The 27,678-nt window shown below is 54.3% G+C and overlaps 2 protein-coding genes across 2 annotated transcripts in view; one reads left to right on the forward strand and one right to left on the reverse strand.

Moving 5' to 3' along the window:
* The window catches only part of NTN1 (netrin 1), a 102,161-nt gene extending 80,005 nt beyond the window's left edge, over nucleotides 1–22,156 (forward strand). The window contains exons 5-6 of the mRNA XM_051797518.1: nucleotides 8,827–8,901; nucleotides 18,157–22,156. Of these exons, the coding sequence (XP_051653478.1) occupies nucleotides 8,827–8,901; nucleotides 18,157–18,485 (404 nt within the window). The 3' untranslated portion in view covers nucleotides 18,486–22,156. The remainder of the gene's footprint in view (nucleotides 1–8,826; nucleotides 8,902–18,156) is intronic.
* Nucleotides 22,157–25,061: 2,905 nt separating this feature from the next.
* STX8 (syntaxin 8) overlaps nucleotides 25,062–27,678 on the reverse strand; it is a 108,421-nt gene continuing 105,804 nt past the window's right edge. Inside the window, exon 8 of the mRNA XM_051797564.1 lies at nucleotides 25,062–26,054. Coding sequence (XP_051653524.1) covers nucleotides 25,987–26,054 — 68 coding nt within the window. The 3' untranslated portion in view covers nucleotides 25,062–25,986. The remainder of the gene's footprint in view (nucleotides 26,055–27,678) is intronic.

Genomic DNA, 27,678 nt, shown 5'->3' on the forward strand with positions numbered 1-27,678 from the left:
CCAGGCGAGAGGCTTTAATCTAATTACATGCTTTATTTGCGCCAATTTGTTTTTCAATCAATCTTGCTCAGCCAGAAGAAAGGAGGCTACTGTGGGCTCATTTGCACCTTCTTGTTCCAAGGGAGAGGTTAATGGCAGTTATCCACTGGGATGCTGTGGTCCTGGCTCTCCCCCGCGGGGGTGCCCAGCCGGGGGTTCAGGCAGCTTCTCCCTCAGCACCAGGCAGCAAGTCCCCAGTTTGGGCACGGAGCAGCCTGGATGCTGCCTGGGGATCTTTGGAACAGGCTGTCTTGTGAGGATCTGCTGCAGGCAGGGCTCAGGATGCTCCTGCCAGGTGGCCCCAGGGAGTCTCGGAGCTGTCCTGCAGGAAAGGTTTTGTGTATCTGTTTCTGGGGGTTTCAGGAGGGTCCCAGGTTAGGCCTGCAGAGCACCAAAACAAACAAAAAAAAATAGTGGGAATAATTCCTGCCACTCCTCCTGCCCCACTGGGGCTGGTGCAGCTCAGTGTGATCAGTACAGGGCAGAGTTTGCCTCAGTGCCCCACATATTCATGTACTGGTGCAAAGGTGCTCCTCAGCCTGCTTTGGAGGTCAGAAGATGCTCTGGTGCCCAAGCAGGTGCCTCTGCCTTTGCAGACTGGTCACAGACCCTCTCCAAGGCTGGGTCTCAGCTGATGGGACAAACCCCTGCCAGCTCCTGGGGACTGCTGCTCCAAGGCTGCCCTGAGCCAGCTCAGGGGGTGGCCAAGGACAGACAACGAAGCCTCACAGCTGTGTGGTTAAATGCAAGGCTGTACCAAAGTCTTGCTGTGCACCAGGAATTTGCACAGACCCTCTGTGAGGAGATCCAGACCCTTGGAGTCCCTGTCCACAGGCTCAGGTAGGGACTGCTTCAAACCTGGGGACCATTAGGTAGACAACACGTGTGACTTGAGCAGCCCAGTCCCAGCTCATCCCAGGTCAAAGGCTTGGAAAAGATGTGTCTCCCCATTCCAGCTCCTGACTGTGCTGGAGGGATGGCCAAGGCCACCAGCCAGAGGCACTGGCTGTCCTGCAGCAGGCCCAGGATGAAGGGCACTGATTTGCAAAGCATATTTGCAAAGGGCATCATGCTCAGCAGCTGGGTCATCACCAGGTGGGGGGAGAGGAGCCAATGTAGTCATAACAGACCCCCTGCTCCATCCAATGGCTGGACAAGGGTGCAGGAGGAGTGATCCCACTGCTAAAGTGAATAACCTGGGAGGGATTCTCTGCCCTAAGTTTGCTTTTTTATTAAAGCTTCTTTATATTAAAGCAGCCAACTCTGAGACAAAGACTCCCACTGGAGTCCAGCCCAGATTAGGTCACAGCATCGATCCCTCACAGGCTGTGTGTGCTCTGAGGGCCAGACACATTGCAGTCCCTGCTGCTTGTCCCACAGGGAGGATCCCATCCATATTCCCTGGACAAGGAGAGGGCCACTGCAGAGCATCCCCTCCCTCAGGATGTGTGGGCAGCAAAGGCCAAGAGCTGGAAGCTTGGAGCAAGCAGAGCTGGCACTCTCCAAAATGACTCTAACAGTCATTCACTGAGACTGAGGGAGGAGATGTTAAAATAATTCTTTGGGATGGAAGCAAGGGGCAGCCTCAGTGCTGTGGGAAGCAAAACAGGATTTCATGGTCATCTGGGGAAATCTCCAGAGGTCTAAGAGCCAAAGGCATCCCTGCCATAACTGCTACAGGCCAAACCCTGGCACAGGGTCATCCTCTCCTGTCCCAGTGCTGGGTAGTTGTGGATTGCATTTTATCCTGTGTTGCCTGGGAGTTAAACTGCCTTTGGGATGCCTTGAGACAGCTTCCAGAAATGTTTTCATGCCCAGTTTGAGCACACTGAGCACCCAGCTGAGCCCCTGCTCAACCACAGGGCAGAGACACGGTGTTGTCGCCCCTGCCCTTCCCAAACAAAAACTGGCTCCCCCCACACACCCCTTCTGCTCCTTGTGCTGTTCCTCCATGTCCCCAGCCACAAGCTGAAGATGTGGGATTGCTGCCTGTAAGAAGGGCTGGAAATTTATTCCCAGAGTCTGAACAGCCTGGAGGAGCACTCAGTTCTGTGGGGAAGGGGCAGCAGGAAGCTCTGCAGACCAGTGGAGCTGTAGGCTGCAGTACACAGTGTCCTGTATGTCCCACAGGACTAAGGCTGCAGCAGTTCTTTGGAGCACCTGGAATAGTTTTGTGGTTGTTGGATAGGCTCGTGGAACCACACCAGGGCTTTGGTTGAGAGCACTGCTCAGCTGCAGGATCTAGGCATGGACACAGCCAAGAGCTGGGATTCCCTAACTCCTGGTGAAGGGAGGGATCACTTGGGTACATCTTCAGCATCACTGTGATACCAGAGCTCACAAAAATACACCTTCCTCTCCTTCTTGAGCAGATTCTGCAGCACAGAAACATAAATCACATCCCCTAGGTGGGGGCAGACACCCCCCCCCCCCAACTGTTAGAAAACCAGAAGCAGCAGCACAGCTGGAGCACGGCTTTGGAGATGCCTGCAGAGAGGTTTAGGTGTTGTGCACTGGCATTTCCAAACACAGTTTTGGATATACCTGCAGAGAGGTTTAGGTGTTGTGCACTGGCATTTCCAAGCACAGATTTGCCCAGAGCTGGTGGGGACCTGGATGCTGCCATGTTTCCCCTGTCACAAGGGGCAGCTCATGCACCAGCCCTGTGTGGGGATTTCTGACCAGTAATGCTGGGGAAGGAAGAGAAAAGGGCAGAGAGATGAGAGCTGCTCACCACCACGGTCCCCTTGCATTACAGCAAGTCAAAACAGCCCCACTGATATGCACTGGCCCACTCTGGGGGTATTTGGGACCCCAGGCAGGCCCTACTGCATTTCCTCAGTCCTGGTCTCTCCAGTTATAGAATCATGGATGTAGGATTTGATAATGGCCCTTTACCTTCATTTAGAGGCTCAGTATGGTTGCACATCTCACCCAGGGACTACAGGAGATGGGGGCACCCAGGGCCCCCCCTCCAGAGCCCCAGGAGGAAGCACAGCCCCCTGGGAGAGAAGGCAGGAAAACGCCCTTCACCCTGAAACGCTGAGGTCAGACCATCAAGGCTGGGGCTCCCCTTCTAAGCCACAACACCTCCACTTTGGATCGCAGCCCACAAAGGCATTTAGGGCCCTACCTGGGGGAAATCAATAGGAATTTAGCTGCATAAATTGGGATTAGAAATCTGAATCCCCTTGGGGATCTAAGCCTTATATCTGCATTTCGAGTTAGGTACCCAGGCCAAGAAATGTGGCTTTAATCGTTCTATCATGTCAGAATCAAGGGGCCTTTAATTTCCGTTACCGACATGTGGCTTTCGCAGGGGCTTAAAGCTCATTTTGGAACTGCAAGCGCAGCAAGAGGCGCCTCGTGCAGCCTCTTCTCAGGAACAACACTCAGCACCCCCAGCTCTGCTGCCAGCACCTCCATCCTGCCCAACCCTGGGAGCATCAGCACTCAGAGTCACACGATATTCTGGGCTGGGAGGGACCCACAGGGATCACAGAGTCCCAGCTCTTAAATAAACGGGCTCTGGGAGGAACGTGGTGCGTTAGCAAAGCACGGGGTGCCCGGGGGGCCCAGCATCCCACAGCTCCCAGCCTGCTGGGAGCAACCCCAGCCCTGCTCGAACCAACCCCAAAAGGAAGATGTTTAAAAATAAAACAAAAAAAAAATTAAAATTAAAAAAAAAATTTAAAAAGGCAAAACAAAGAAGGTGTTTAGCTGTGAAAACTCTTTGCTCAGCCAGAGAATTAGTTATATCAAGGGGATGGGCTGAGCTGCAAAGCTGCTGAAGGCTGTGCTGACACTTTTTACTAAGCTGCGACGGACACGAAACAGCCGCTCCAGCCGCCCGCCACCTGCTCCCTCTGCGAACAAGTAGCGCCAAACGCCTCTTCCCAGATCCCCTCCCACTCTGTTTATCCGGGAAACGCAGAAAGTTGGTGCTTTCCCGCAGGGAAGGGCGCTCCCGGCCCCGGGGAGCCGGCAGGGAGGAGCAGGATGTCACCGCGCCGGGAGGCAGCGATGAAGAAAAAAAAAAAAACAAGGCACTAAGGTCTGGTTGTGCTTTGGGTTTGAGCCTCTGAAACGGGGATTTGCTCTGAAATATTTGTGCAGCTGAGCAAACTCGGGGCGGAAAGTGCCGGGAGCAGGGGAGGAGGGTGCTTGGATATCAGCACTTGGTTTCTCCTGCCCCGCGGTGCTGTAGCCAGGGGGGTTTGGGTCCTTCAGAAGGGGGGTGGCTGGGTCGGATTAAGGCTAGGAGCAGCTCAGAGAGGTCTCAGGTCCTGCCCAGGGCCAGACAGGCTGAGAGGACAGGTCTGCCTGGAGGAGGAGCAGGGCAGGGCAGCAGCAGGGTGAGCACCAACCCTTGTTCTGCACCCCCCTGTGTACAGCACGGTGGGCAGAGAGCTGGGCATGACCCCATCCACCCCTCCTGGTGCCCCCACATCCCACCTATAGGACCTGGCTGAACAGAACCTGGACACCAGTCACCCCATGCTTCAGGTACCAGGTTGTTCCCCACCCCAAAGAGGCTTCACCTCTTCAGGCATCTCCCTTAATCTTCAGCCTGACCTTCTGGCCAGACTCTGGCATCACCTTCCACGGGCAGGTTACCTCAGGCTGATCCTCTGCAGCCTCCTGGAGAGGGGCAAGAGGGACCTGCAGGACAGCAAGCCTCTGGAATAACCAAGCAACACATGTTGGGACTCCAGAGGTTTGCAACAGAACCATCTGGGAACAAATTTTGCAAGAGTCTCACATGGTTTGTACCTCCTGTGCACACCCACGAGTCACTGGAACGGCTGTAGGAGCACCCTGGGCTCCACATCCACCCTCTCCTCCCCTCTCAGCCAGCTGATCCTTCCTCCCATCCCTTCCCCAGCTCCACTATCACTTTCCATCAGGGAGAAGCAGCTCAGCAAACCTTCCCCAGAGCCCAAATGCTGAAGTGTCCCTTGGTGGAGGAGAGCAGGGTCTGTCCCAGGCGTTAGGCAGCACTGAAATAACATCCTGCAGCATCTCTTCCACACACTTTCCCTAAGCAAGAGTCATCTCTCAGCGTTACCCCATGCACACAGCAGTGCTTCCCAGCCAAACTGGCTCAATGCTTGGCTCTGGGAAATCTCATTTGCCCTCCCAAAGAGGCCCCACAGAACCTCCAAGTCACCCAGGAGGCAGGAGAGCTCTCCACATCGGAGACAAAGGAAATGAACCGGGGCAAATCCCCCACCCACGGAAACCAGCCCTGGCATCTGGTGATTCACTGTGATTTACACCAGCTGGCTCTGGCCACAGAGAGTTCAATTCAAACCAGCTGAGGCTCTGGCACAGCCCGTGGGGCTGGAGAAAGAGAAAAGAGAAGGCAGGACAGGGTTGTGTCAGTCAAAACAGGGTCAGACCCGGCTGTAGGTGGGTGTCTTGAGCTCCAGATTTTCGCCCTGGGAGCAAGCAGAGGTGTGGGGATGGGGTGCTGTGGAGATAGGGTGCTGTCCTACAGCGTGTGTGGGGTAGCTGGTTGGTGCCCAATCACCCCACAGGCTCCCTGTCTGGGAAACAGCACTAGGATGGGTTTCCAGCAGGTCTGGAATCTCAGGCAGTGTGGAATTATCATAGCAGTGGTGCAGGGACTGAGAAGCTCAGATGTGGTTAGTGATGCTATTGTGGGGAGAGGCTGCTGAGGTGACTTGGGGTTGTTCTTGTCAGAGGTCTGGACTGAAGTGCAGAGCAATGGTTTCTGTCTGATTGCTGTTTATTGGGGTGGATCCCAAAGCAGTGCAGTTGGGCTGGAGGAGGATGTGCTCCAGGTGGGCTCTGTCAGCCTGGATGGTGGAGACCCCCCTGCCGATCCAGGGGCTGAGCCGTGGAGGTGGGAGCTGCTGTCCACCCCACTAGTGCTCAGAGCCAGCTGCTTGCCAGCATCTGACTGACGTGGCCAGGATAGGAGGGATGTGCAGCCAGAGCTCCCAGGCTTGTCCCTGCTCAGCTGCTCCTTCTCCACCTGCCCCTGTAGCAGAGCAGCTGCTGCCCAGGGGCTGAGGGGTAACAGCAGCAGTGAATATCCACAGAGCTCCAGGATTTCTGTGCCAGGGGAGAACCATCACCATGTTTATCATAACCACGCTGGTGTCCTGAGAACATCCACAGTTGAGCAGAATGATGCCAGAAATCTGTGGGAGCTGCAATGGCCTGTCTGTCCCTTGTCATCCCCTGCTCCACTGAGCAGCTGAGGGGAAGCCTCTCTGGGCTGTCAGGTCACTGCATGCACATTTAGTTCCCTTATAAACTTTTCCTGCAATGTTTATGGCCAGGAACATCTTACCAGTGTGTTGGATCAGGAATATTTTTGCTCCCCCAGCTCAGGGACACCAGGCAGTCACGCCCCACCTGCCACGTAGGCATGGCTGGGACTTTGCTAGCGAATCTCCATCATCTGAACTGCAGCTTTTATGGAATATCCACTCCTTTCTCAATGCATTTCAAGTTTTACTCGATGTTCAGAGTCATGTTAGATGAGAAAAGCAAATGGAATCAGAGGCTGGAAACCCTCAGTCATCAGCTCAGCTCCTGGGTTTTGAGGGGCTTTGGCTGGGTTGTAGCTGTGCAGAGACCTCAGCTGGGTCTCTTGGAGGAGGAAGGGGCCTTGCTTCAAATCATAGCTTTTGGTTTTGGCCCTGACTGGGTAATGCTGAAAGATGAAGCCATGTGTTCCTGTGGATGCTCTCTTGAGGAGTGGGAACAGCAGGCAGAGGTGGGGCAGGAGGATGGTGCTGAGCTGGGGGACTCTTCATGGCCATGTTGAGAGGGGCTGGGGCACACATGGATCAGAGGTGTTGGTACTGAGGTGGTACCTGATGATCTGGGCAAGTGTGAGTGTCCAGCTCCTTGAGTTTCCTTCACTTGTTAGTTCCTCCACTCAAACTTTTCAGCTGCTGCTTGGCTCAGGCTGGGTTTGGCTCTGCTGCCAGAGGGATCTGGCAGAGTTGGATCTGGGGTCCATGAGACCTCCTGGAGCATCTCCTCTCCACCTGACAAAGCTCCCCGTGGTTCTGAACTCACCTCCCACTCCAGGGACACCTCCTGTACTGGGGCTGGTGAGCTGAGAGGGTGCAGAGCACCCAATGCACCACATCTGCCCTCCTTGCCTGGGCTGGCTCTGGGCATCCACCACTGGAGATCACCTCCTCCAGCATGGCCCTGTCCCAAAGCTGGCTTCATACCACGGCCCCTGTGTGCACAGCAGAGCTGCAAACAGAGTTATGGCCAGGAAATGCTGCCACTGCTGTGGCTGTGCAGCCACTTCCAAGCTCTGTGCCTGTTTCCCCTCCCAGCCCGCTTGGTGCCAGTGTCCCTGGGAAGGAACTGCTTCTTGCAAGGGCTTTTGCAGCACACAAGGAATGAGGCCTCAAGCCCTGCTGAGGCTGTGGCATGTGCCACCCTGGAGTGTGACACAGCCTTGCTGACAGGGGACAGGGAAGATGCTGCATAGCTTCTCCCCCAGGGTTTCATGTCGTGGTACTGGAGAGGAGGAAGTGTTGCCTGGGCAAGTGTGTTCTGGTCTGGCACTGCCCACGTGGGCTGGGGCAGGATACGGGCACCTGGCATGCACTGGCCATGGGATACCAGCAGCATTCCCATCCTTCCCTGCATCCCCACCCTGCTCAGAGAGCCCTGGGGCCCTGCTGGGGCACTTCAGTTTTCACCTGGGCTCCATGGGTGGCTGTGCAGGGATGATGGGCAGCTGGGACAGTGGAGGTGTCTGAGGGCTGTCACTGTACCAGACATGTCCCATTTTTTCCCAAATAAGGGGATTCTGTGTGTTGGGAACCTCTCTCCAGCACCTGTGGGTGCTGAGGAGACATGAGGTGTGCACGGGCAGCACGTCCATGAGCCCACCCCGATTCTGGGAGCTGGCATGGGGTGGCACATCTCCAGCTGTGGCACCACTGGAACATTCCCAGCAGTGGCTGGAGCGCACCGACCGCGCGATGCCGTCCAGCCACATCCCACGACACACATCCCTCACGGAGCAGGTCCCTGGGGAGCAGCAGCTCCCGGGGCAGGGCTCAGCATCCCTGCAGCCACCCGGGCCCGTGGCCCGGCTCCAGCCCTGGTGGCAGTGCCAGGAGGCCGTGCCAGCCCTCCCGCCTGCCGCCGCTCCGGCCCCTGCGCCGCCCGGGCACGGCCGGCGTGTCCCAGCAGTGGGGGCCCATTAGAAATGAAATGTTCCTACTGGGGCATTTTATTTGCACACTTCAGTAGAGTGGACACCAAAAGGCTTTGCTAATGCTTCATGGGCTGCTAATTTCCTCTCTGACCCGCATTGTCGGAGGGTGACCCCAGCCCGAATCTCTCGGCAATGAATGCCAAAGGCTGACACTGGTCCGGGTTAGGGGTGACAATGGGGCCTCTGTGGGCTCCGGGCAGGCTCCAGTTGGGAGCTGGAGAACAGGGAGAATTTGTGTGGCTCTCAAAAGCTCTGGGTGGCACAATAAGGGAGGCCCCCGGGGTCTCCCAGGAAGACAGAGGCGGCCCAGGGAAGCCGGGCTGGGGGAGGCGGGCGGGAGGATGGTTTCCTTTGTGAGCAGCTTTCTTTAGAAAGGAAGGGTTTTCTGAATGCCCCCTTAGACGACCCAATCGGGGCCTGGCAGATGGATATCACAGGCACGCTGCTTATTCATGGCAGGCTGCAGCTTTGAGCCGTCCCCCCTTCCCCCAGTCCTTTATTCATTTTAAGGCTAATTTGTTTTGTTAATGTTTTCTTGCCCTCCCCCTCTCTCCGTGCAGATTGTGACTCATACTGCAAAGCTTCCAAGGGGAAACTGAAGATCAACATGAAGAAGTACTGTAAGAAAGACTATGGTGAGTCCTCCCTCTCAGCGCTGCTTCCCAGGGATGAGAGGTGGCAAAGGGATGCAGAGGAGGAGCATCCCCCTCTGGGGTGTCCCCAAGCCCTTCCAGCCCAGGGAAAGGCTGCTGGCTGTGTCCCAGCCACAGCCATGGGCAGCCCAGCTCTACCTGTGCTGGGTCGTGTGCAGTTTTGGGAATGATTTTTGGCAGGTTTGGAGAGGCAGCCTTGGGCAGCAATGCTTGGTGGAGAAGGTGATGCAGTGTGTTTCTTGGGAATTTGGGATGAGGACACTATGGACCCTGATTAGGGGATTGTCTTAGCGTCTGCAGGGAGACTCATATTTTCCAGGTGTTTCCAATGTCTTCTTGGTTACAATGACACCATTTCCCCTCTCTTTATAAGGTGCAGCAGCTTTCAAAAAATGTGCTTTGCCATGGGGATGAGCAGAAAGCAGCTCCCTGTCACCCAGATCCATCCCCCTTAAATCCCGGGACAGTTCAGAAGGTGGTGCAGCCCTGGGACAATCCAGGAACACTGTGGAATCCTTGCTGGTACCCAGGGTCCTGAGAATCCTTCCACAGCTCTGCCCTGCAGCAGTGGCTTGGAGCAGGCACATCCCAAGCTCTCTGCTCCAGGGATTATTTTTAATGTGGGTCCATTCCCAATATGGTCACCAGTGGGTCCATGCAGTGTCCATGCAGGACATGTCCAGGGTGACCCCAGGAGGAGCTTCTCTCCTCCTTGGCTCAGACATCACCCACTGGCAGGTGGGGAGGGATGGCTCTGCACTGTCCCTCCTTTGCCAGCCATGCCAACGCTGCTGGGATGAGCTGAGTGTCAGGAATAGGACCAGCCTGGAAAAATCTCCTTAAATACAGATGCTGTGTGCCAGGGGATGGTTAGAAATGCAGCTAAACTTATGAAGGGGTTGGAAATTATCTCCCCCCTCCATGGACTGTAGAGGGGGGAGCGAAGTGTCTGGAGGAAGGACCAACCATGAGCTTTTGGGTTTCACCCAGGGATGGGGAGTGGGCTGAGCACTGGCAAGCCTAGCTCAAAGCTGAGCCTTCACACATGCAAAAACCAGGGAATATGAGATGCTGCAGGGTTTAGCATCTGTCCAGTGCCTGCCAGTCCTTCCCTCCACAGTGGAGGAATACATAAAAGATATCTAATATCTGTATCTAGATATAAATATATGCATGTGGATGTTTGTATCTGTGTGTATATATATTTCCACCAAACTATCAAGCAAAAGCATCGCATTCCATCTACATGAAAACACCCAGGAGTGGAGATACCTCCTCCCTCCTTCAAACACACAGCAGCAGCTCAGCATGTCTGGGAAGTGTTTGCAAGAGCAGAACGAATTCCCATTTAACAGCCCATCCCTGGACAAGGCACTTCCCAGCAGGGCTGGCTGAGGGATGCTCCACACTGGCTTTGTGCTCTGATACTCCCCCCTGAGCTCAGGGGAGGGAAAAAGGCCTTGGAGGCAAATCTTTTATTTCCATTCCCATTTATCCTTCCTTTATCCACATGGCAAAATGGTTGTGCAGCAGAGAGTATCCCCTTGCAAGGGTGAGGTGCCAGGGCTGGGGTGCAGTTGTGGTCCCCATCCAGCAAGGCTGTGCCAAGGTCTGGTCGTGCTCGTAGGAGCTGCTGGAGGTTCAGCACGTGTTGGAAAGGTCCAAGGAATTCCTTTTCCCTTGGATAAAAGGGTTTAATGGCACTTGGGAAAGTCGCTGCTAAAAGGATATTAAGGTTATATATGGGGTTATTAAGGAGGGGAGCAGGGCTGAGCCCCAGGCCACTAAAGCCATGGGGTTTCCTTGTTGGGTGAATTCTCTGCTGGCTAAGAAGCTACAAACACATTTCCCACATGTGGACCTGCATCCCCCATTTTCCCACCTGGCTTCTCCAGCATGTCTTGAGAGCTGAGCTCACACTGGAGCATTTGCCCTCTGAAGAGGAGAGAAAACAGTTGCTTGACTGCAGGAAACTTGGACTTGTCATGATCCAAGTCGGCCCCAGGGGTTGGGAGAATGGAAGGGAGGACAAAAAGGCAAGTGCATCCCCCTCAGAGCAGGTTTCCAGCCAGGCAGTGTCACCTTTCCCTGCACTCTTGGGGAGAGGATTGGGAGGTTTTGGTGGTGGCAGCACTTGGGTTTTGCTGGAGGGGCAGCCCTGGTGTCGTTTTGCTCCTTGGCTTGTCCAGTGTCACTGGGGGTGTTGGGGGTTCAGCTGAAAGCTCACACTTGGTTTTGTTTGAGGCTGTAAAATGGTGTCATGGGCTCCAACAGGCCCTGGGGAGATGAGAGCAGCTCAAGAGCTTTTTTGGGCAGGAGATACCCCTGGAGCCATGAAAAGGGGAGAGATACCCCCAGAGCAGTGATTAGGGGAGCTGGAAAGAGCTTTTCTCTTCTCTTTTATCCCACAGTAGCACCTTTCTGCAGCTTCACCAGTGAGCCAAAACCATCTGCTGGTTTGGGTGAGCGAGTGCAGGAACTGGGGTGCTCCCAGCCGAGCCCTCCTGAGTCTGGAGGGGTCCCCAACACCCCCAACCAGCCCCACAGCCACGGCAAATTTGCTTTTCCAAGGGCAAAGCAGCCTGGCGAGGCAGCAGGGTGAGCGGTGCCGTGCCGGGGCAGTCCTGGCTTTCACCGGGGTGAGGAAGGGAAGAAAGGGATGAAAAGGTGCAGGGAGGGATAATAAAGACTTTGGGACTGACACCCCAGCAGGAAGCCAATTAGGAGGCTCTTTTCCTCACCGTTCTGCTGCCGGCGCTGTGCTGAATGTCCTAAAAGGCCCTAATTAGCTTGAACAGAGTTACTTCTCCCGCGGGCTCAATCGGGAGCTATCATCCGCCCGCGCTCCTCAATGGGGCTTTTTAGCTCCCCGCTTCATTCAGCCATTCAAAGGGGATATTTTCCCTTATTTATTTTTCTTATCTGTTTGTTTTTGTTGGGTTTGCGGTTTTTTTTTTCTTTTTATTTTAAATTGGGCTTTTTCCCTGCGAGATGGGTTTTGGTGCAAATATTTGGAGTGAAACAGGGGAGGGCGGGCTGGGAGATTCGGGGAGGGGGGAAGGCAAGAAGAGAGGCAGAAAAGCTTTTTCTGGGTTTGTTTTGGCTGCGTGGGGGAGCGCAGGGTCACCCAGCTCCCAGAAATCCAGGGGTAGAGGAGGGGTTTCACTGGGTTGGGGTCACTTAAATTAGCCTGGGGGAGCAGAGGGGATCCCTGCTGAACCCACTGAGGGTGGAGATTCCCCCGTGGCCCAAAAGGAGAAGGGATTATTTGATTAGAGCAGGTGATGCTGATCCAGGTGATGTGGGAGCATCCTTTACTCACTTGGGTGCTGCCATTTCATCCTGTCCTTTGGGGCTTTTCCCCACTCTCTGTGTGATTGTGGCTCGTCCATTGTGGCTGTGGTAAAGGAAACCTGAAGCTTTTAAACCTCATTTCCCCCCTGATTCTGAGCCCCCTGTGCTGTACCAGGGCCTGATCCTGCCCAGGTGATCCCAGAGAGTTGTGCTGGGTCCTGTGCCCCCAGCCCAGCATCGGGGAGAGGATGGGGGTGAGGAGCAGGATCCTCATCTGAAAGGTGAGATCATCTGCTCACTTTGCCCTTTCTTGGAAAAAAAAAAAAGTGAAGAAAAAAAATCCTTCCTTTTGCAGAGCCTTCACTTAGTCACCCCCTTTGTCGAGAGGAGCTTGGCAGGGGCTGCTGGAAAAAAGGAAAAACGTGTTTTCAAAAGGCAGCTTGCAAAGAGGGAGGGGGGAGAAAAAACCCTGAATCCACAGGAAAACACGAGGCACGGGGGGGAAGCACCACCCCGGGTGCTCACAGACCCTTCCTCTGCCCGGGAAGGTGGAGAAATCCCGTTCCTGGAGCGGGGAAGCACCGAGCAATCCCTCTGTAACCACGTGCTGAGGGAGTGACCTGGGCAGTGAGGGGACCCCCAGCACCACGGGGAGGGACCGTGCCTGGCCAGGGCACACCCAGGCCGGCAGGGATTAGGGGTCATAAATCTCCAATATTAAACCAGTAGGAAATTGGCAACTGGAGCGAGGCAAAGCCACCGCCAAACAAATTAAAAATTAAAAAATAAGGGGAGAAAAATCCCGTTTTAACTCTTTGCTCCAGCAAGGAGCCAGCCCTTTACATTCCCAAACCCAGATGGTGTCGGGGTCACCTTTAGCTGCTGGGTTGGAATAAAATCCACATGGGCTCCACTCTGCTTGTGCAGTGAGATGGGAGCCAAGCCTTTGGAAAGCCCCATCTCAGGCTGGGACACCTGAACCCCAAGTACCCGCTTCCATCAGTCCATATTAAACACCTCCTTCCATCAGTCCATATTAAAGACCCTCTTGTCCTCCCAGCAAACTGCTCTGCTCCCACTGCCACCCCCTGGCCTGTGGAATCTTTCTCAGAGGCCAGCACAGCGATGCTCCCAGTCTCTGGAAGCTCCCATGGACAGGTCAGTCATAGGATATACACAATATTCTGTGTATCCACAATAGGATGCACAGCCCAGCCCTGCAGCCCAGCCCTAGGTCAGCCTTGGCAAGGGAAACCTCAAAAGCAGGAGATTTATCACAAACCCCGAAAGCAAACCTGAAAATTTAAATAATTAATTTTTTTCCCAGCCTCACTCTTTTCATGGCAATCCCAGGATTTCTGGGCCCCTGACTCATGGTCTCTGAATGCTGTGAGGAGCTGCTTTGCTTTAAGCCTTGTGCAGCTGCCCTCAGACATGTTGTTTGGAGGGTTTGGGTTGGGTTTTGTTTTTATTAACATCAAGCCATCCACCCTTCTGCTTTCATCTCCAGCATCCAGCCCTTGGGTCTTTCTTGTGGCTGGAGGCTCCCTGCCAAGCCTCCAGGAGCCAGGCAGCATCCTGAGCCCCTGAGCTGAGCTCCAGGGAGTGCAGGAGGGGAGCAGGGACACTCCATCCCCTCCCACAGCCCAGGGGCCACTCGGCCACCTTTTTCTTCCAAAGCAGCATAACGTGGTGAGACTTGTGAGGCACCATCCAGGCAGGATTTGTGGTCCAGGAGCACCAGTGTAGGGTTGGGATGTGGTTCATAGGGTGGCTCTGTGTGCTCACCAGCTCCCCATGCCCATTGCTGACTGGGGCTCCTTTGGGGCTGACAGGGAGCAGAACAGAAAAATCCCTGGAGAAAAATCCCTGGAGCTGTGGGGGTGTCTGGGGTGCAGCAGCCCCAGATTGCCTGCAGGGCTCAGCTCCCCACTGTTTGCAAAGCTCAGGGACAAGCCACAGGCAGCCCCAAGGCTCTGCCAGGCTTGGAGCCTGCACTGGGGTCCATCCTCACTGGAAACCAGTGTCACCAGCCTGCACTGGGGCCCATCCTCACTGGAAACCAGTGTCACCAGCCTGCACTGGGGCCCATCCTCACTGGAAACCAGTGTCACCAGCCTGCACTGGGGCCCATCCTCACTAGAAACCTGTGTCACCAGCCCCAGCTGGAGCAGCAGCACTGTGAAAGCTGCAGTCTGTTTGATTTTTGTGCTCCTGCTCCAGGTCACCACCCACTCCCAGGGCATCGTGGCCAGGGGAGCACCATCTCCCCAGTGGTGAATAACCATCATCCCCTGTTGCATCCTTTCATCTGGCTGCCCCATGGATGCTTTCAGGGATGTTTTTCCAGGGATGTGGTGACAGGGACAGTCTTGGTAACAGGGGTTCAGTGGGAGAGCACAGTGAGAGCAGTTCACCAGGGCACAGATAAAGCCAAGCTTTGCCCTGGGAAATGGCAGGTAAGGACAACACCCAGCACTAAAACCAGCTTTGGGGGGGGGGGCACAGCTGAGCCCCCTCCAAATCATGAAGGGGCTGAAACCTTCTCTTTCACGAGAAATGAGAGTCTAAATCCCTGGGGATTCACTCAGGGGAGCCAGCTTAGGTACCTCCTGGTACCTTTCTGTATCTCTGCATGTCTTGTGTCCTCTGGGAGATGCTGGACAAGCTGGTCCCACCCCACCACTGAAACAGGCACTCCAAAACCAGGCTCAGGGGGAACTGCATGTCCTGGATGTGAAGTTATGGGCAGAAAAGGGGCTGTCAGGGGAGGCAGCTGCAGCCACGCCAGCCAAGCCTTCCTCAAAGCTTTCACTCCTTCCACTTCATTAATAAAAGGGGAAAAAAATAAGAGACGGGGGCCTTGACATCAAAAAAAATACAGACTGTGTGTTTTAGAGCAGAGTTTCCTGTAACCACTTCTCTCCGGTTCCTTTTCATTCATTTTCTCCATTTTGTCAGTGTGGACCCAAGGCAGGTCAAAGGTTTAAGCTTTTTTGGAAAGATTTGTTTCCAAAAAATAAAAATTGGCTAATCTTCACATTTTGTTACCTTCACACCAGACAGGGAAATACATGGTCAGAGCTTAGGGTTGTTTTTTTTCCTTTTTTTTTTTCTCTTTTTTTTTTCTTTTTCTTTTTTTTTTTTTTTTTAATGAAAGCATCTGGCCTCCATGACATGCTCTGAAAAAAAATACCCCATATATTTTGCAACGTGTTAAAAAGCTGTGCTGGGCTGCAGAGCTCTGCTTCCTCCCAGAGCCTGGGATCAGTTGGCATGGTGTGTTTTTATAGAGGGGGTGATTCTCCTCCACCTCTAACCCGGTGGGGGGAAATTGGGTTGTTAAAAGGCAAATGAGAGAGTTTTGCCTGTTTTTTGGGGGGGTTTCTTCTCCTGCTGTTAATTTATAGAAGCAGAATTGGCCCTGCTTGGGCCTGGCCAGACAGCTGAGACAGGCAGGTGGATGGGTAGGGGGTTATAGCTCCCAGGGCACAGGGGAAGAGTGGGAAAAAGGGAAAAGCTCAAAGATTTAGTCAAAAAGCACTTTATAGTTGGGCTGCACCAGCCTGCAGGGAGCCCCTGCCTGCTCTCCCAGCCAGGGCTGGCGTCACCACCTGGGATTTTGCCTCTGCCTCTGCTGGTGGGGACAGTCAGCAACAGTCAGCAACCCCAGGAGGGCTGGGTAGTCACTGCCTGGTGAGGATATTTTCCTGGAAGCTGACTTTTGGTGAGGAGGAATGTGTTCAGACTCCCTGGAGGATGCAGTCCCAGCTGACTGCAGCTCCCATCCTTATTTGCCACCCCTGCACTGTGAGGAGCTGCTGTCAGGAGGAAGCTCACTGGTGCAGCAGGAGCTTGTATCTCCTCTTCCTCACCTTGCTCTGGGGGCCAAATGCTCCCTTTCCCATGTGGGTCTCTTTCCTTCCCTTTGATTTAAACCCAAGTCAGGGTTAAAGCCAAGGATGTCACCTGAGGAGGGCACAGCAGCACCTGTAGGGATGGCCAGGAGACATGGATGTGGTCCAGCATGGGCGAGGTGTCCAAGGAGGAGGAGGAAGAGGAGGAGGAAGGCTGGCAGAAGTCACCATTGGGGCCACCTGGGCTGCAGGACAAAACCATGGTGGCTGCAGGGGCTTCTGAACTCACTCGTGAGCAGAGCCCTCCCTTCGAGCATCCAGGTGTCCAGCACCATCCCAGCTCTGCAGCACCTTTGTGGACAACCTTGTAGAGAGCCCTCTCCCACCCCAGTGTGGCTGAGCCAGCTCTCCTCTCTGTCCTTGGTGGGACCCTGGGCCACCACTCCTGCCCAGCTGCTGGTGGCTGCAGGGATAATGTCACATGGGAACTGTGTTGTGTTTCAGGAAAGCAAGAGGTGCAGTGCTGGAGGGCTGAGCCCTCCCCAGGCTGTCTCAGCCCACAGGGCAACAGGGGAGGTTACACAGCATCAGCCACAGGCTTGGAAAACATCATCACCTTGCTTATGGATCACAGCTGTGCTCCCATGTCAGTCCTCCTTCGGGAGTTTGTGATCTCCCGGTTCTCTGCCAGGCTGCTGCACACTAAGTTATCCCCTTGAAGCCCAAGGCTGCTATTCAGCACCTGCAGAGATGCTCCAGTGACTGCCAGAGCCAGAGGTAAAGTTGGACACTGCCACTGACCTCTCCTTGTGATCACTGAGCCCCACCCTCAGTCCTTTTTCTGTGCCTTTTCCAGCAATGGCTTTTTCCACAGCAAGACATGGATAACCTTGACTGAGGAACATCTCCTGGAAACACCTGACCAGGGATCCTCCTCGTTTCCAAATCCCTCCAAAGGTCTGAACCTGCTCAGTGTCCTGGTCCAAGGCCAAGGTCTCATGAGGAGCTCCCTCCTTGCACTGCCCCTGAGCAGATGTGCTGGAGCCCCACACAGGTCTTTCCTACCTCCAGATTCCAAGTGCTTGGAGATAAGGAGCAGTCCCAGTGTTTTGCTCCAGACTGGGGCTCATCTTCTCTTAAAACCTGGGGCTGCCTGAGGGTCCTGGTGCAGAAGCACCAAGTTGCCCATCCAGTGAGGAAAGGAGAGCAGAGGGGCTGGAGGGTTCCTCTGGCTGAAGCATGAGCTGCTCTCTGGACATGTGGATGGGAAAGAATATTCATCCCATGTCCTAGGACTGCAGCCTGGGGCTTTAGCACTGTTTGGGAACAGGCAGTTCCCTGTCCTGCCCCCTACAACACCTCGTGCATGGGGCTCTGCCCTGTGCTCGGGCCACCCCCGAGGCTGGAGGCACCAGCTGTCCCAGGGTTTGAATTCTCTCTGTGCTTGTGGCTTCAAGGGAAAAGACAGGTCCAGTGTACACGAATCCACCTGGTTTTTTAAGATTTTCTGATCACTTTAAGAGTTCACAGGTACTGGGGCAGATGTTGCTGCACCAACATCCCCGGGAGCTGCTCTGTCTGTGCTTGTTTCACAACCACGCCCTGGGAGATGCTGGTCCTCCCTAGGACACAGAGGAGGACAAGCAGCCTGCTCCCTGCCACTGCTCTGGGTAGCCCTGTGTCATTCCCAGGGCTGCCAGCACAAGGAATGCCCTGGTTCTTGCTGTTACAGCCACTCCTGCAGCCCCCGTGGGCCTTGGGTTACCACATCCATTCTCCCTGGGAACCAAGGGCTGTGTGTGGCAGCAGAGCTGGAGAGCATCTCCCAAGTCTGTGGTGGCCTTAGAACCTTTGCTGAGACCCTCAGATGCCAGAACTGGCTGCTCTTGCTCGTGGTGGGTGGCCTGGGGACAGGGTCAGTTTTGGGGCACCCACCACCCTTGTCCGCCCCCAGCCTGGGCTCCGGAGACAAAACCCTTCTTCCTCACACAGCCCTTTCAGGTAAGACTTGAAATTCATTTTCTTCTCACCAGCTCAGATGGTAACATCTTTTCCTCTCTTGCCTCGTGTGTTGTTTTTTTTCCAGCTGTTCAGATCCACATCCTGAAAGCGGAAAAAAATGCCGACTGGTGGAAGTTCACGGTCAACATCATCTCCGTCTACAAACAAGGGAGCAACCGGATACGGCGCGGAGACCAGACCCTGTGGATCCACTCCAAGGACATAGCGTGCAAGTGCCCCAAAATCAAGCCCATGAAGAAGTATTTGCTGCTGGGCAACAACGAGGACTCTCCTGACCAGAGCGGCATCATTGCGGACAAAACCAGCCTGGTGATCCAGTGGCGGGATACGTGGGCCCGGCGGCTCAGGAAGTTCCAGCAGCGGGAGAAGAAGGGGAAGTGTAAGAAAGCCTAAAAGGAGGAGAAGGCCACGGAGGGCGCGGGAGGGAGAGACTGACTGTGCATGCTGCTTTGTGTAGAGCTGGGGTGGGCAGGGACCGGCGACGGGGACGCGCCGCCGGGGCGGGCTGGGGGGACGGGAGGGGGATGGCGGCCGTGGGGCTGTCGGGATTGCACCTCGTGTTCCGGGGGAAAACAAAACTTAAACCCAACAAAACCAACCGTGCACATGGACACAAACCAAGAGGAGTGTGGGTGCGGCACCCAGTGCCCCCCCCACGCTTCTTCCTGCCCCCCATTGCCGAAGAACTCAGAGACACCAAACTGCCTTCCAGCTGCCAACATCTGCTGCTTCCAAAGCACGGCATGGGAACATCAGACCTGTAAGAAACTAATCAACAGCAACGCTGGAAATTAACTCCCCATCCCCAAAATACGTATTCGCAGCTTAGGTTGACCAAGACAGTTGTTGTAGAGGAAACTAAACAGAGACTTTTCGCCGAGGACAGATCCGAGATCGACTGACGGGTTATCGAAGACTCGGGTACCCCAGAGCCGTAACCACCACTGCTGGGTGGTCCCTGGGGAGGTCTCCAGCCGTGATGATGCTCTGAGCCCAGTTTAGGCACAGCCAAGAGGGGACCTTGTTGGTGGGCAACTTCCCCATGTGCATAACTCGGGGAGCGACTCCTCACTCCAGCCCCCACGCCCTGAGAAGTGCTGTCCCCACCACACTGAAGGAGTGTGAGCCCACGGGGTGCCCTCCCAGCCACCGATTCCCAGTCAAGGAATTACTAACCAGGTTCCCCAAGGAAACACCCAGACTCAGCCAAAAACTGGCATCCAGTCCCAGAAGTGCTCCAGAAGATCCCTGAGTCTCCACTGTGGCCACCCCTGAGATCTCCTTCATGGGCTCGGTCCTCTCTGTGCTGTCAGCAGACCATGAACCCTCAGATGACAGAAAATCTGTGCAGATGACACCCAGGTCCTGGCTGGCCACTGGTTTCACTCCCGAACTCAGGCAGCTCTCCCAAATCCACACCAGCTCTGCCCTCACTCCCTCTGGAGCTGTAGCTCCCTGGCATCCCTGCATAAGGTGGCCACTTCCTTGGAGACAAAGGAGGTGGGGCAGTGAGTGCCAGGGACTGTCCCCGTGGGGCCAGGGTAGAGCTCTAAGGCTTGGCTGAGGTGGAGCCCGTGCAGGGCAGAGACCTGCCCGAGGGAAGGGACTGGATGAACAAGGTGTAACCCACCTGGAGCTCCCCAAACTGTTCTCCTCCTTCTGCTGGGGGTGAAAACTCCGAATTTAATTTTCCCAGTTTCAAATCACAAACACAACTAAGCCAGGTAGGGGCTGCCTCACCTCCAACCTGCATCCTGAGGGCAGGACTGGCTGTTGAGCTGTCACCCAGGCACTGCACCCCCGTGCCAGGCTGCTCCCCTGCCACACCAGCCCGTGAGGAATGGGGATATCCGAGTTCACCTCATCCAGGGAGACAGGAAAGGCAGGGAGGGCAGGACGGGTACCTGGAGGAGAAGCAAACATTAGTCGCTATGAAAAGCAAAACCTCCCTGATATTTTTCCTTTTAGGAAACTTGGAAACATCTATTTTATGACATTTTCCAGTGGTTTTGCCTTGTTTTATAGCAATTGACAATATTTATATAATGACATAAACCACCATAAAGCGAGGCAGCCATGTAAATAGGTGCAAAGTGGAGGCTCCCAGGGAAGCTCCAGCCAGCACTGGGCTGCTGGAGACACCACCCGGAGGGAGCAAGCTCTGCTGAACCTCCCCCTGCCACCACAAGGCCCTCCAAAATTAGCCCGGGTATTAGGAGAAAAATCCCACCCTGGACATCAAGCAAATCCCCCTCCAGTCTGTGTTTTCTCGCCTTTCCCAGAGTGGACTTGGTTTTTCTCATCTCAGAGCTCAAGGAGAGGTGACAGTTTTGCAACCCAGGGAACCCAAGCCACCAAGTTTTGAGGAACAAAATCTGACCTCAAGTGTCTAAATGGAGACTTAAAGCCCCAAAGTGGGGGTTGGATGCTCTCCTGCAGCCAATGTCAGCTGATGCCAGGGACACCCCACCAGCTGGAGACAGCATGTCCTTGGTTATTTGGGATGTCTTGAACCACAGGAGACCTTCAAATGGCCTAAAACCAACGGGATCCAACCCAAAGCCGGCTCACTTGGAGTGCAGGAAGGCAAGGCCAGGGGACATGAGGACTTGGGAACTGCCCACTGAGCACACCTGGACTCCCATTTTCCAGCCTTGTCAAGCACAGCCACCCTCCCCAGCGCAGCCCTGACCCAGGGACACCACCCAGCCCCTTCCCCGCTCCCACTGGTCTCAGAGGCTGCAGAAGAACCACCACCCACTCCATGCCATGGCCAGACCCCTCCAGGCACCGACACAACCTGGGAAATCTGAAGGAAAGGAGTTCGCACAGGACATGGAACAGCTCAGATCCCACGGGGGTGAAGTCCCCATCCCTGTCCCACCAGGACACTGTCCCATCATCCCTGCTGGAGTTTTGCATTTCCAACCAGACCAGGGAAACCCCTTCACTCCATGCACAGTCCCCCAGTGCCCCTCATGCGCTCCCAGTAGCCCTGACCCGCAGGAGCTGCTGGTGGAACTGGCACACAGCCTCCCCCACACCCATTTTCGGGGTGCCCAGGGATGCAGCACTTCCCTGCAACCACCCCCTGCTCCAGGACATCTCCTAGGGGGACACCTCTGTCCAGTCACCCAAAGAGGGACAAGATGCGCCCCTAAACATGCCCTGCACGGCCGGGGGTGCAGCTCTGAGGGGAACCAACTGCACCACGACCAGCAAAGAACCCCCCACGGCCCTGGGGACAGGACAGGGGCCGGGAGGGCAGTGGGGGTGACCGGGGAAGGGGCTGTGGTGCCTCCAGCAGGGCTTTGGAGAGCAGCTGAAATGCCAAAACAATCATCACTGACGGTAGCACCCGACAAAAGTCGCTTCGTCTCGTTTCTGTTCGTCTCGTCGTGTCCGTGCCCTCTCCCCGCACACCCCCCTCGTCCCCTCACAAAACCTGTGTTGTTCTGGGGTTCAATTGTTTTTGTCGATTTTTTTTTTTTTTATTATTTCTGTTAATATCTTGAACTGTAAATGTTGTTTAGTTATGACCATGGCAGACTGCTTTGGGCGATGTTTCTTTACAATGCATACTAATATATTATGGTTATTATATATGAATATATTTAATGACACGTGAAAAAGTTGTGGATTTTCTTATTGTTTTCCCAGTTGTTCCTTTTTATTTTTTTTCTTTCGTTTTTATTTTTTTCCCCCCTCTTTGTTTGTTTGTTTGTTAGATTGGCTGTAATTTACCTGAAGGAGCTTGTAACTGTTCAGCACCCACTCGGTAGAACTAAAGTCAGAAACCAGTTGAATAAACTCTTGTAAACTGTAAAAATCTGCGTGGATCTCTGCTTCCTCCCACCCCTCAGGCTGGCAAGGGACGGGGAAGTGACGGTGTCCCCTCTGCCTCCCTGGATCTGCCATTGTCCCCTTGAGGGACATTGTCCCCTTGAGGGTTGAGGTGGCACAGCTATTTTTGACTGCCAGTCCCAGCCACGTCCCCCAGATATCCCCCTGGCACTGCTCCCTGCCCCTGGGGACAGTGGGTCACCATGGGAGACGTGAGGGGTGGGATGGGGGGCCCCTCCCAGCACCTGCCAGAGGAGACTGAGCCCTGCAGTGAGACAGAGCCAGGGCCTGCCAAAACCTGTGGGACCCCATACAGAGCTGGGGGACAGGTGAGGGGACAGGGCAGATCCAGAGTCTGGGCTCAGGGGAGCTGCCAACCCCACTCCAGACCTATTTCTGTGCCGTGCCCAGGCTGCTCACCAGCACTGTCCCCTCCTGCTCATCCTGTGCATCAGCTCCACCACCCATCACCCACGGGGCATCAGTGGGGCCAGTGCTGCTGCTGCACCCGAGCCCAGGCCAGGGCTGGTGGCACCAACGGGATGGAAACCTGGAGGAGGGGGGAACTGAGGCAGCAAAACACTTCCAGGGAGAAAAATACAGGCAAAAGGTCCTGCAAACTGCCGAGGGGTCAGACCCCTGACCCTGCCCCCGGCATCACTGGTAATTTATGGATCTAAAAACATCTCGGAGGTCAGAAATCTCAGATCTTTATTGCACAGACAAATGGGCCACAAGTGACACCCCCTCTGCTCCGGGGCCATCGCCTGTGGCTCCGCTGAGGAGCAAATGGGTTTCCCACATTGCTCTGGCTCCAGGCAGGTGGCCCAGTCATCCAAAGGTGACACGGTGGCTCTGGAAAGAGGGGGATGAGCCTATTCCCACTGAGGGCCAGACCCAGAGCAGTTCTCCCAGCCTGGTCCCACCAGGCAGCGTGGGAGACCAGCCATCCATGCCCTGAGCTCAGCACTGAGCTCACACCAGGAATGAGAGCATGTGAAAATGCCCAGCAGCCTCCCAAGGTCACCTCTGTCCTCACAGAGGAGCCGGGGACGTTTTACTCAGGGCACTGTGACATCCAAGTGTGTGTAGCACGTACCAGGCCTTCCCCCAGCACTTGTATTTTTGATAAAATAACAACTGGAAGCAACTGAAGTCCTGAGCACGTTGTCCAAGAGAGAAAGGGAGGAGTGGAAGGGAAGGCAAAGGGAATGTGTCTCTCCGGGTACATTCCAGGAAGACCTTTGCTTGGAGAAGCCACTGCAGGTTGGCTTCTCCAACCCTGCTGCTCAGAGCCAAAAAACAGCAGCTCTCTCGTATTTTAACCTTCCCTTTTCTTTAGCGGGGCAGGGAGACACCACAGCTTTCCTCCTCACAGCAGAACGCTGCCAAATCTGCTGCTTTTTAATAAAATTCCTCACCCACACAACACATTAAATGTTACCTAAAGGGCAAGTCTGAGAACCCCTTTGTTCGACATCTCGGAGAGCAAATCCTCGTGTTTCCACCCAACAGGAAAAATGTGCCTGAGGACCCAGTGGGTCAGAAACCGCCTTTTAAAGGCTCCACCAGAACAAAGTCACAATGTAACGTTGATCGGGATGAGTTACACGTCCGTCCTGCATGTCCTGGGAATTCAAACAAAACCTTCATTCCCTCTGTAAATGACAGTTCTAATTAGAAGCCCAAGCCCGTGGTCTCATCCCAACGAACCACGTGTTGTTCTGCTGCTGGCGCTGAAGATCCACTGGGCTGTTCCGTGAGTGAAATCCCACTCAGGGCTGGGGCACAGGCTGCTGCTGAGGAACAACTCCAGGAGCATTTCCAGTGTCAGTCCCTCTGCAGAGCTGCAGGAATGCACAAATTTGGAACACGTCTCCAAAGCCGCCCGTTACTCGTTTCCAGCTGGAGCAGCCCTGCTTAGAGCTCCGTTCCTAATCTGACATCAAGCAATAAACTAATCAAACCCCTGCCGCGTCCTCTTGAAAACCACAAGAACATTAAACTCGCTTTTTTTTCCCCCTCCCCTCCTCTGAAGGCTGCAAGACAAAGCATCTCTAAGGAAAAGCAAGCAGGCACAACCTGGATTGGACTTTTAAAGGCTTCAAGGATAATCTACAGCAAAGCACTTGTGGAGCTGGTCCCTCCTCCAGCTCTGACCTTTGGTGCCAAGCACTGAGTACGGGCTGGGTGTCAGCACAGCCCTGTTTGAAGCTGCTGCCCAAGCCACGAGGCACAGCTGGATCTACTGGCCTTTTTCTCCACCAAGCTCCTCTCTCCACCTACCCTGTGCAATAACCAGGCACACAAAGACAAGGAAATGCTGCTCTCCAGCTCCAGGGCACAGTTCCTCCGATTGTAGGACACGATACTATCAATGACAGGTATTGAGAGAAGCTGCCCCATCCCTGGAAGTGTCCAAGGCCAGGCTGGAGGGGGCTTGGAGCAACCTGGGCTAGTGGAAGGTGTCCCTGCCCGTGGTCTTTAAGGTGTTCTTTAAGGTTCCTTCCAATCCAAACCATTCTATGATTCTCTGTATTCCATGGGGTACCCAACAGATCCCTGCCTCTGTTTCCTGCAAAACTCCATCTTCTCCCAGCACAGCCACCTCTGTCATTCCCAGCTCAGGTCCTGGAGTGATGGAGTCAAAGCCTCAGCTCCAGCCAACACCTGCCCACTGCAAGGAGATGGCTGGAGGTCACCTCAGGGCACAAAGCCCTTAATGAAGGGGCCTCTGCCCAAGCCCCAACTAAGATGGAGAAACTGAACCCAGAAGAGCAAAATAACTTGATGTCCCTCAACAGGGGACACAGCACCAGGACACCCTGGCTTCCCTCCTCCCAGAGCAGCACCCCCACCCCAGCTGTGTGGGTGGAAGGCAGGGAGAGGGACAGGAGTGCCAAGAGCCAGCTGAGAGCTGTGAAGGAAGACACTCCACCAGGGAAGGTGGGGACGAGCCCAGGGCTGGCAACTCTCACAGACCTTCACAATGAACGTCAAGTCTGACAGAAATTGCTTATTTCCTTCTGCAAATCGGCACTTAGGAAATGTAAGTGCTGGATAAATCATTCATGGACAGCATGAGATGGCAGGAAACAATAAAACCCCAGGCAGATAAACTGTAAATAAATGGATCAGCTTTTATTCAGTATTTATTGCTTGCTCTATTAATGCTGAAATCAAACTGACACATGTAACAAAATAATTATTTTCTTGGCCAGAAGCAAACATTCAGTACTTCTTTTCCATTAGTTTTGAGATGGGTAATCCTTCCTCTCAGCTTTAGCAGCGTGTAAGAAGTTATAAAGGAAGAGGCAGAGCTCGATCACCGAGATCAGGACATTAGTGATGGTACATCTCCCGTGGTCAGCCTGGCAGAGTCTGTGGGGAGGACACCAGGGCAAGGCTCTCCACCCTCACATGCCTGGTGTGAGTCCTGCTGCTGTTCACCTTTCTCTCTGTGGAGATCAATAACTCCCCAGTAACTCTGGTCTGACTCACCAGCGATTCCGTGCAGCCCATGGGGGGTCCTGCCCCTCCCAAAGGGCTCTGTGGGCTCTCACATTCCACCCTGTGAGAAATCAGGTGCAGCCATTCCCCAAGACTATTCCTTGAAAAACGTTAAGCATTTTCCTTCTGAAGGAAGGTATCAGGAAGCAGAGGAATGTCACAGCACTCCAAACCACTCCTGCCTTTCAGTATTTTAAAGCCCTCGGGACGACTGAGCTCAGCAGAAGTGGTGGCAGGTGGGCAGGTGGCACCAGCACATCCTCAGACACAGATGCAGGAGAGATGTATCCACTGTACAGCTGCTGCTGCCTGAGTGCCAGAGGAAGGTGGGAAGAGAGCCCTTTTCCCGTTGAAATCCTCCAAATCACACAGCTCTGCTCAGCTGCGCGCCGAAGGAGAGCGGATGTCTGGAGGACACGGCTTCGGTCTGGTACTGCTGAGGTTATTTCCAACACAGAAGGTCTCTGCACACAGTCAGGCTGTTCTCTGGAGTCCTTGTGCTCAGTGTGGAGCAGCTGCTCCCACCAGCCCTGGATCTGTGTTAGTTAATTGGCCAGACAGCGACCACGACGATGGCGATGAGCAGCAGCACGATCACCACCAGCATTCCTGCAAGAGATGGAACAACGTTAAGGTTGTGCCTTCAGCATTTACAAATGGTTTCCTGCAATTAAATTCTTCCTCTGAGTCCTGCTCCTCCACCCAGCTGAGACTGATTCCCTCTGCTCATCCCTCACAGATCTGCACACCAGCCACAGGGACAGAGACGTGGACTCAACCCCCACGTTGGCAGAGAGGCTCTTTCTCCTCCTGACCCTTCAAATATTTTCTAACGGTCCCTGCAGGGTATTTTCCTACCTGAACATCTGTCATGCAAAGACTAAGGGATGTGTTTAACTCATGGTGAGGCCAGTTAAGCTTTTCTAGAATCCCTCTGTACCATCCCACTGGGGCAAAGGATTATTCGGAAGGAAATCCAAATTGCATCAGGAAATTGTTTCCAACACAAACTTCTCCTGCTTTCAGAAAAACCTCTGTGCAGACAAAAAAAACAGGCTTTCAGGCATGTGCCTGACTTGGGAAAATGTGGATCATCCAGCACTGGAGAGAGTCCAACAGTTCTCTGCCCCACGATGCAGCTTGTGGCTCCCTGTGCCCCATCCTGCCCCCAAACCCACCAAACTTTAATGAATGTGATCTTACAAAACTTCACAACTACTTCTCAATTCAGGCACACCAGCTGCTCTGAAGGAAAGTGTTAAAAAACATGAGTTATGGATCGTTTTAAAGACTGATCCCAAAACCCAGCACAGCAGATTTTCTCTCCCTCCCAACTGAACGACAGTGACAAGGTGACATGGCTGTGGGAACCCGCTAGAGGAAACTAATTCATACAATCACAGAGGGGTTTGGGTTGGAAGGGACCTTAAAGCCCATCTCATTCCAACCCCCTGCCATGGGCAGGGACACCTTCCACCAGCCCAGGTTGCTCCAAGCCCCGTCCAACCTGGCCTTGGACACTCCCAGGGATGGGGCAGCCACAGCTTCTCTGGGCAACCTGTGCCAGGGCCTCCCCACCCTCAGAGCCAGGAATTTCTTTTTAATATCCAATCTAAATCTACTCTCTGTCAGTGTGAAGCCCCTGGAAATAGTCTCTCTCCATCCTTCCTGTCAGCTCCCTTCATGTACTGGAAGGTCACAATTAGGTCATCCTGAAGTTTCTCTTCTCCAGGCTGAACAATCCCAACTCTCCCAGCCTTTCCTCCCAGCAGAGCTGCTCCATCCCTCTGATCATCCTGGTGCCTCCTCTGGACTCTCTCCAGCAGCTCCATGTCCTTGCTGTGCTGAGCCCCAGGGCTGGAGCAGCTCTGCAGGGGGGTCTCACCTGAGGGGGCAGAGGGGCAGAATTACCTCCCTTCTCCTTTGCTCCCCCCTTTCTTAGGGGACCTCCTTCCTTTGTCTTCCCTTTTTTAGAGGAAAGGAAGAAATGTTTCAGTGAGAATGGCCTGGATCTCTCCAGTCCCCCCATCACCTCCCCAACCACCCCCAACACACAAACTCCTTGCTTGGCTGGACCACTGTGCTGGGCACTGGCATCACACACACAGGGGTGTCCCCTGGGCTTAAATGATCTTTTAATTAAGAGCCTTTTATTTGTGTTTAGTATCTGCTCCGTGCTGTCTCTCTGTCCTAGCTGTGGGAATGGTTCCAGGAACGGAAAACCTGTCCCTTC

This window comes from Manacus candei, unplaced genomic scaffold, assembly GCF_025592945.1.
Source record: "Manacus candei isolate 608988 ecotype Guabito, Panama unplaced genomic scaffold, ASM2559294v1 h1tg000047l, whole genome shotgun sequence".
Classification (NCBI taxonomy): domain Eukaryota; kingdom Metazoa; phylum Chordata; class Aves; order Passeriformes; family Pipridae; genus Manacus; species Manacus candei.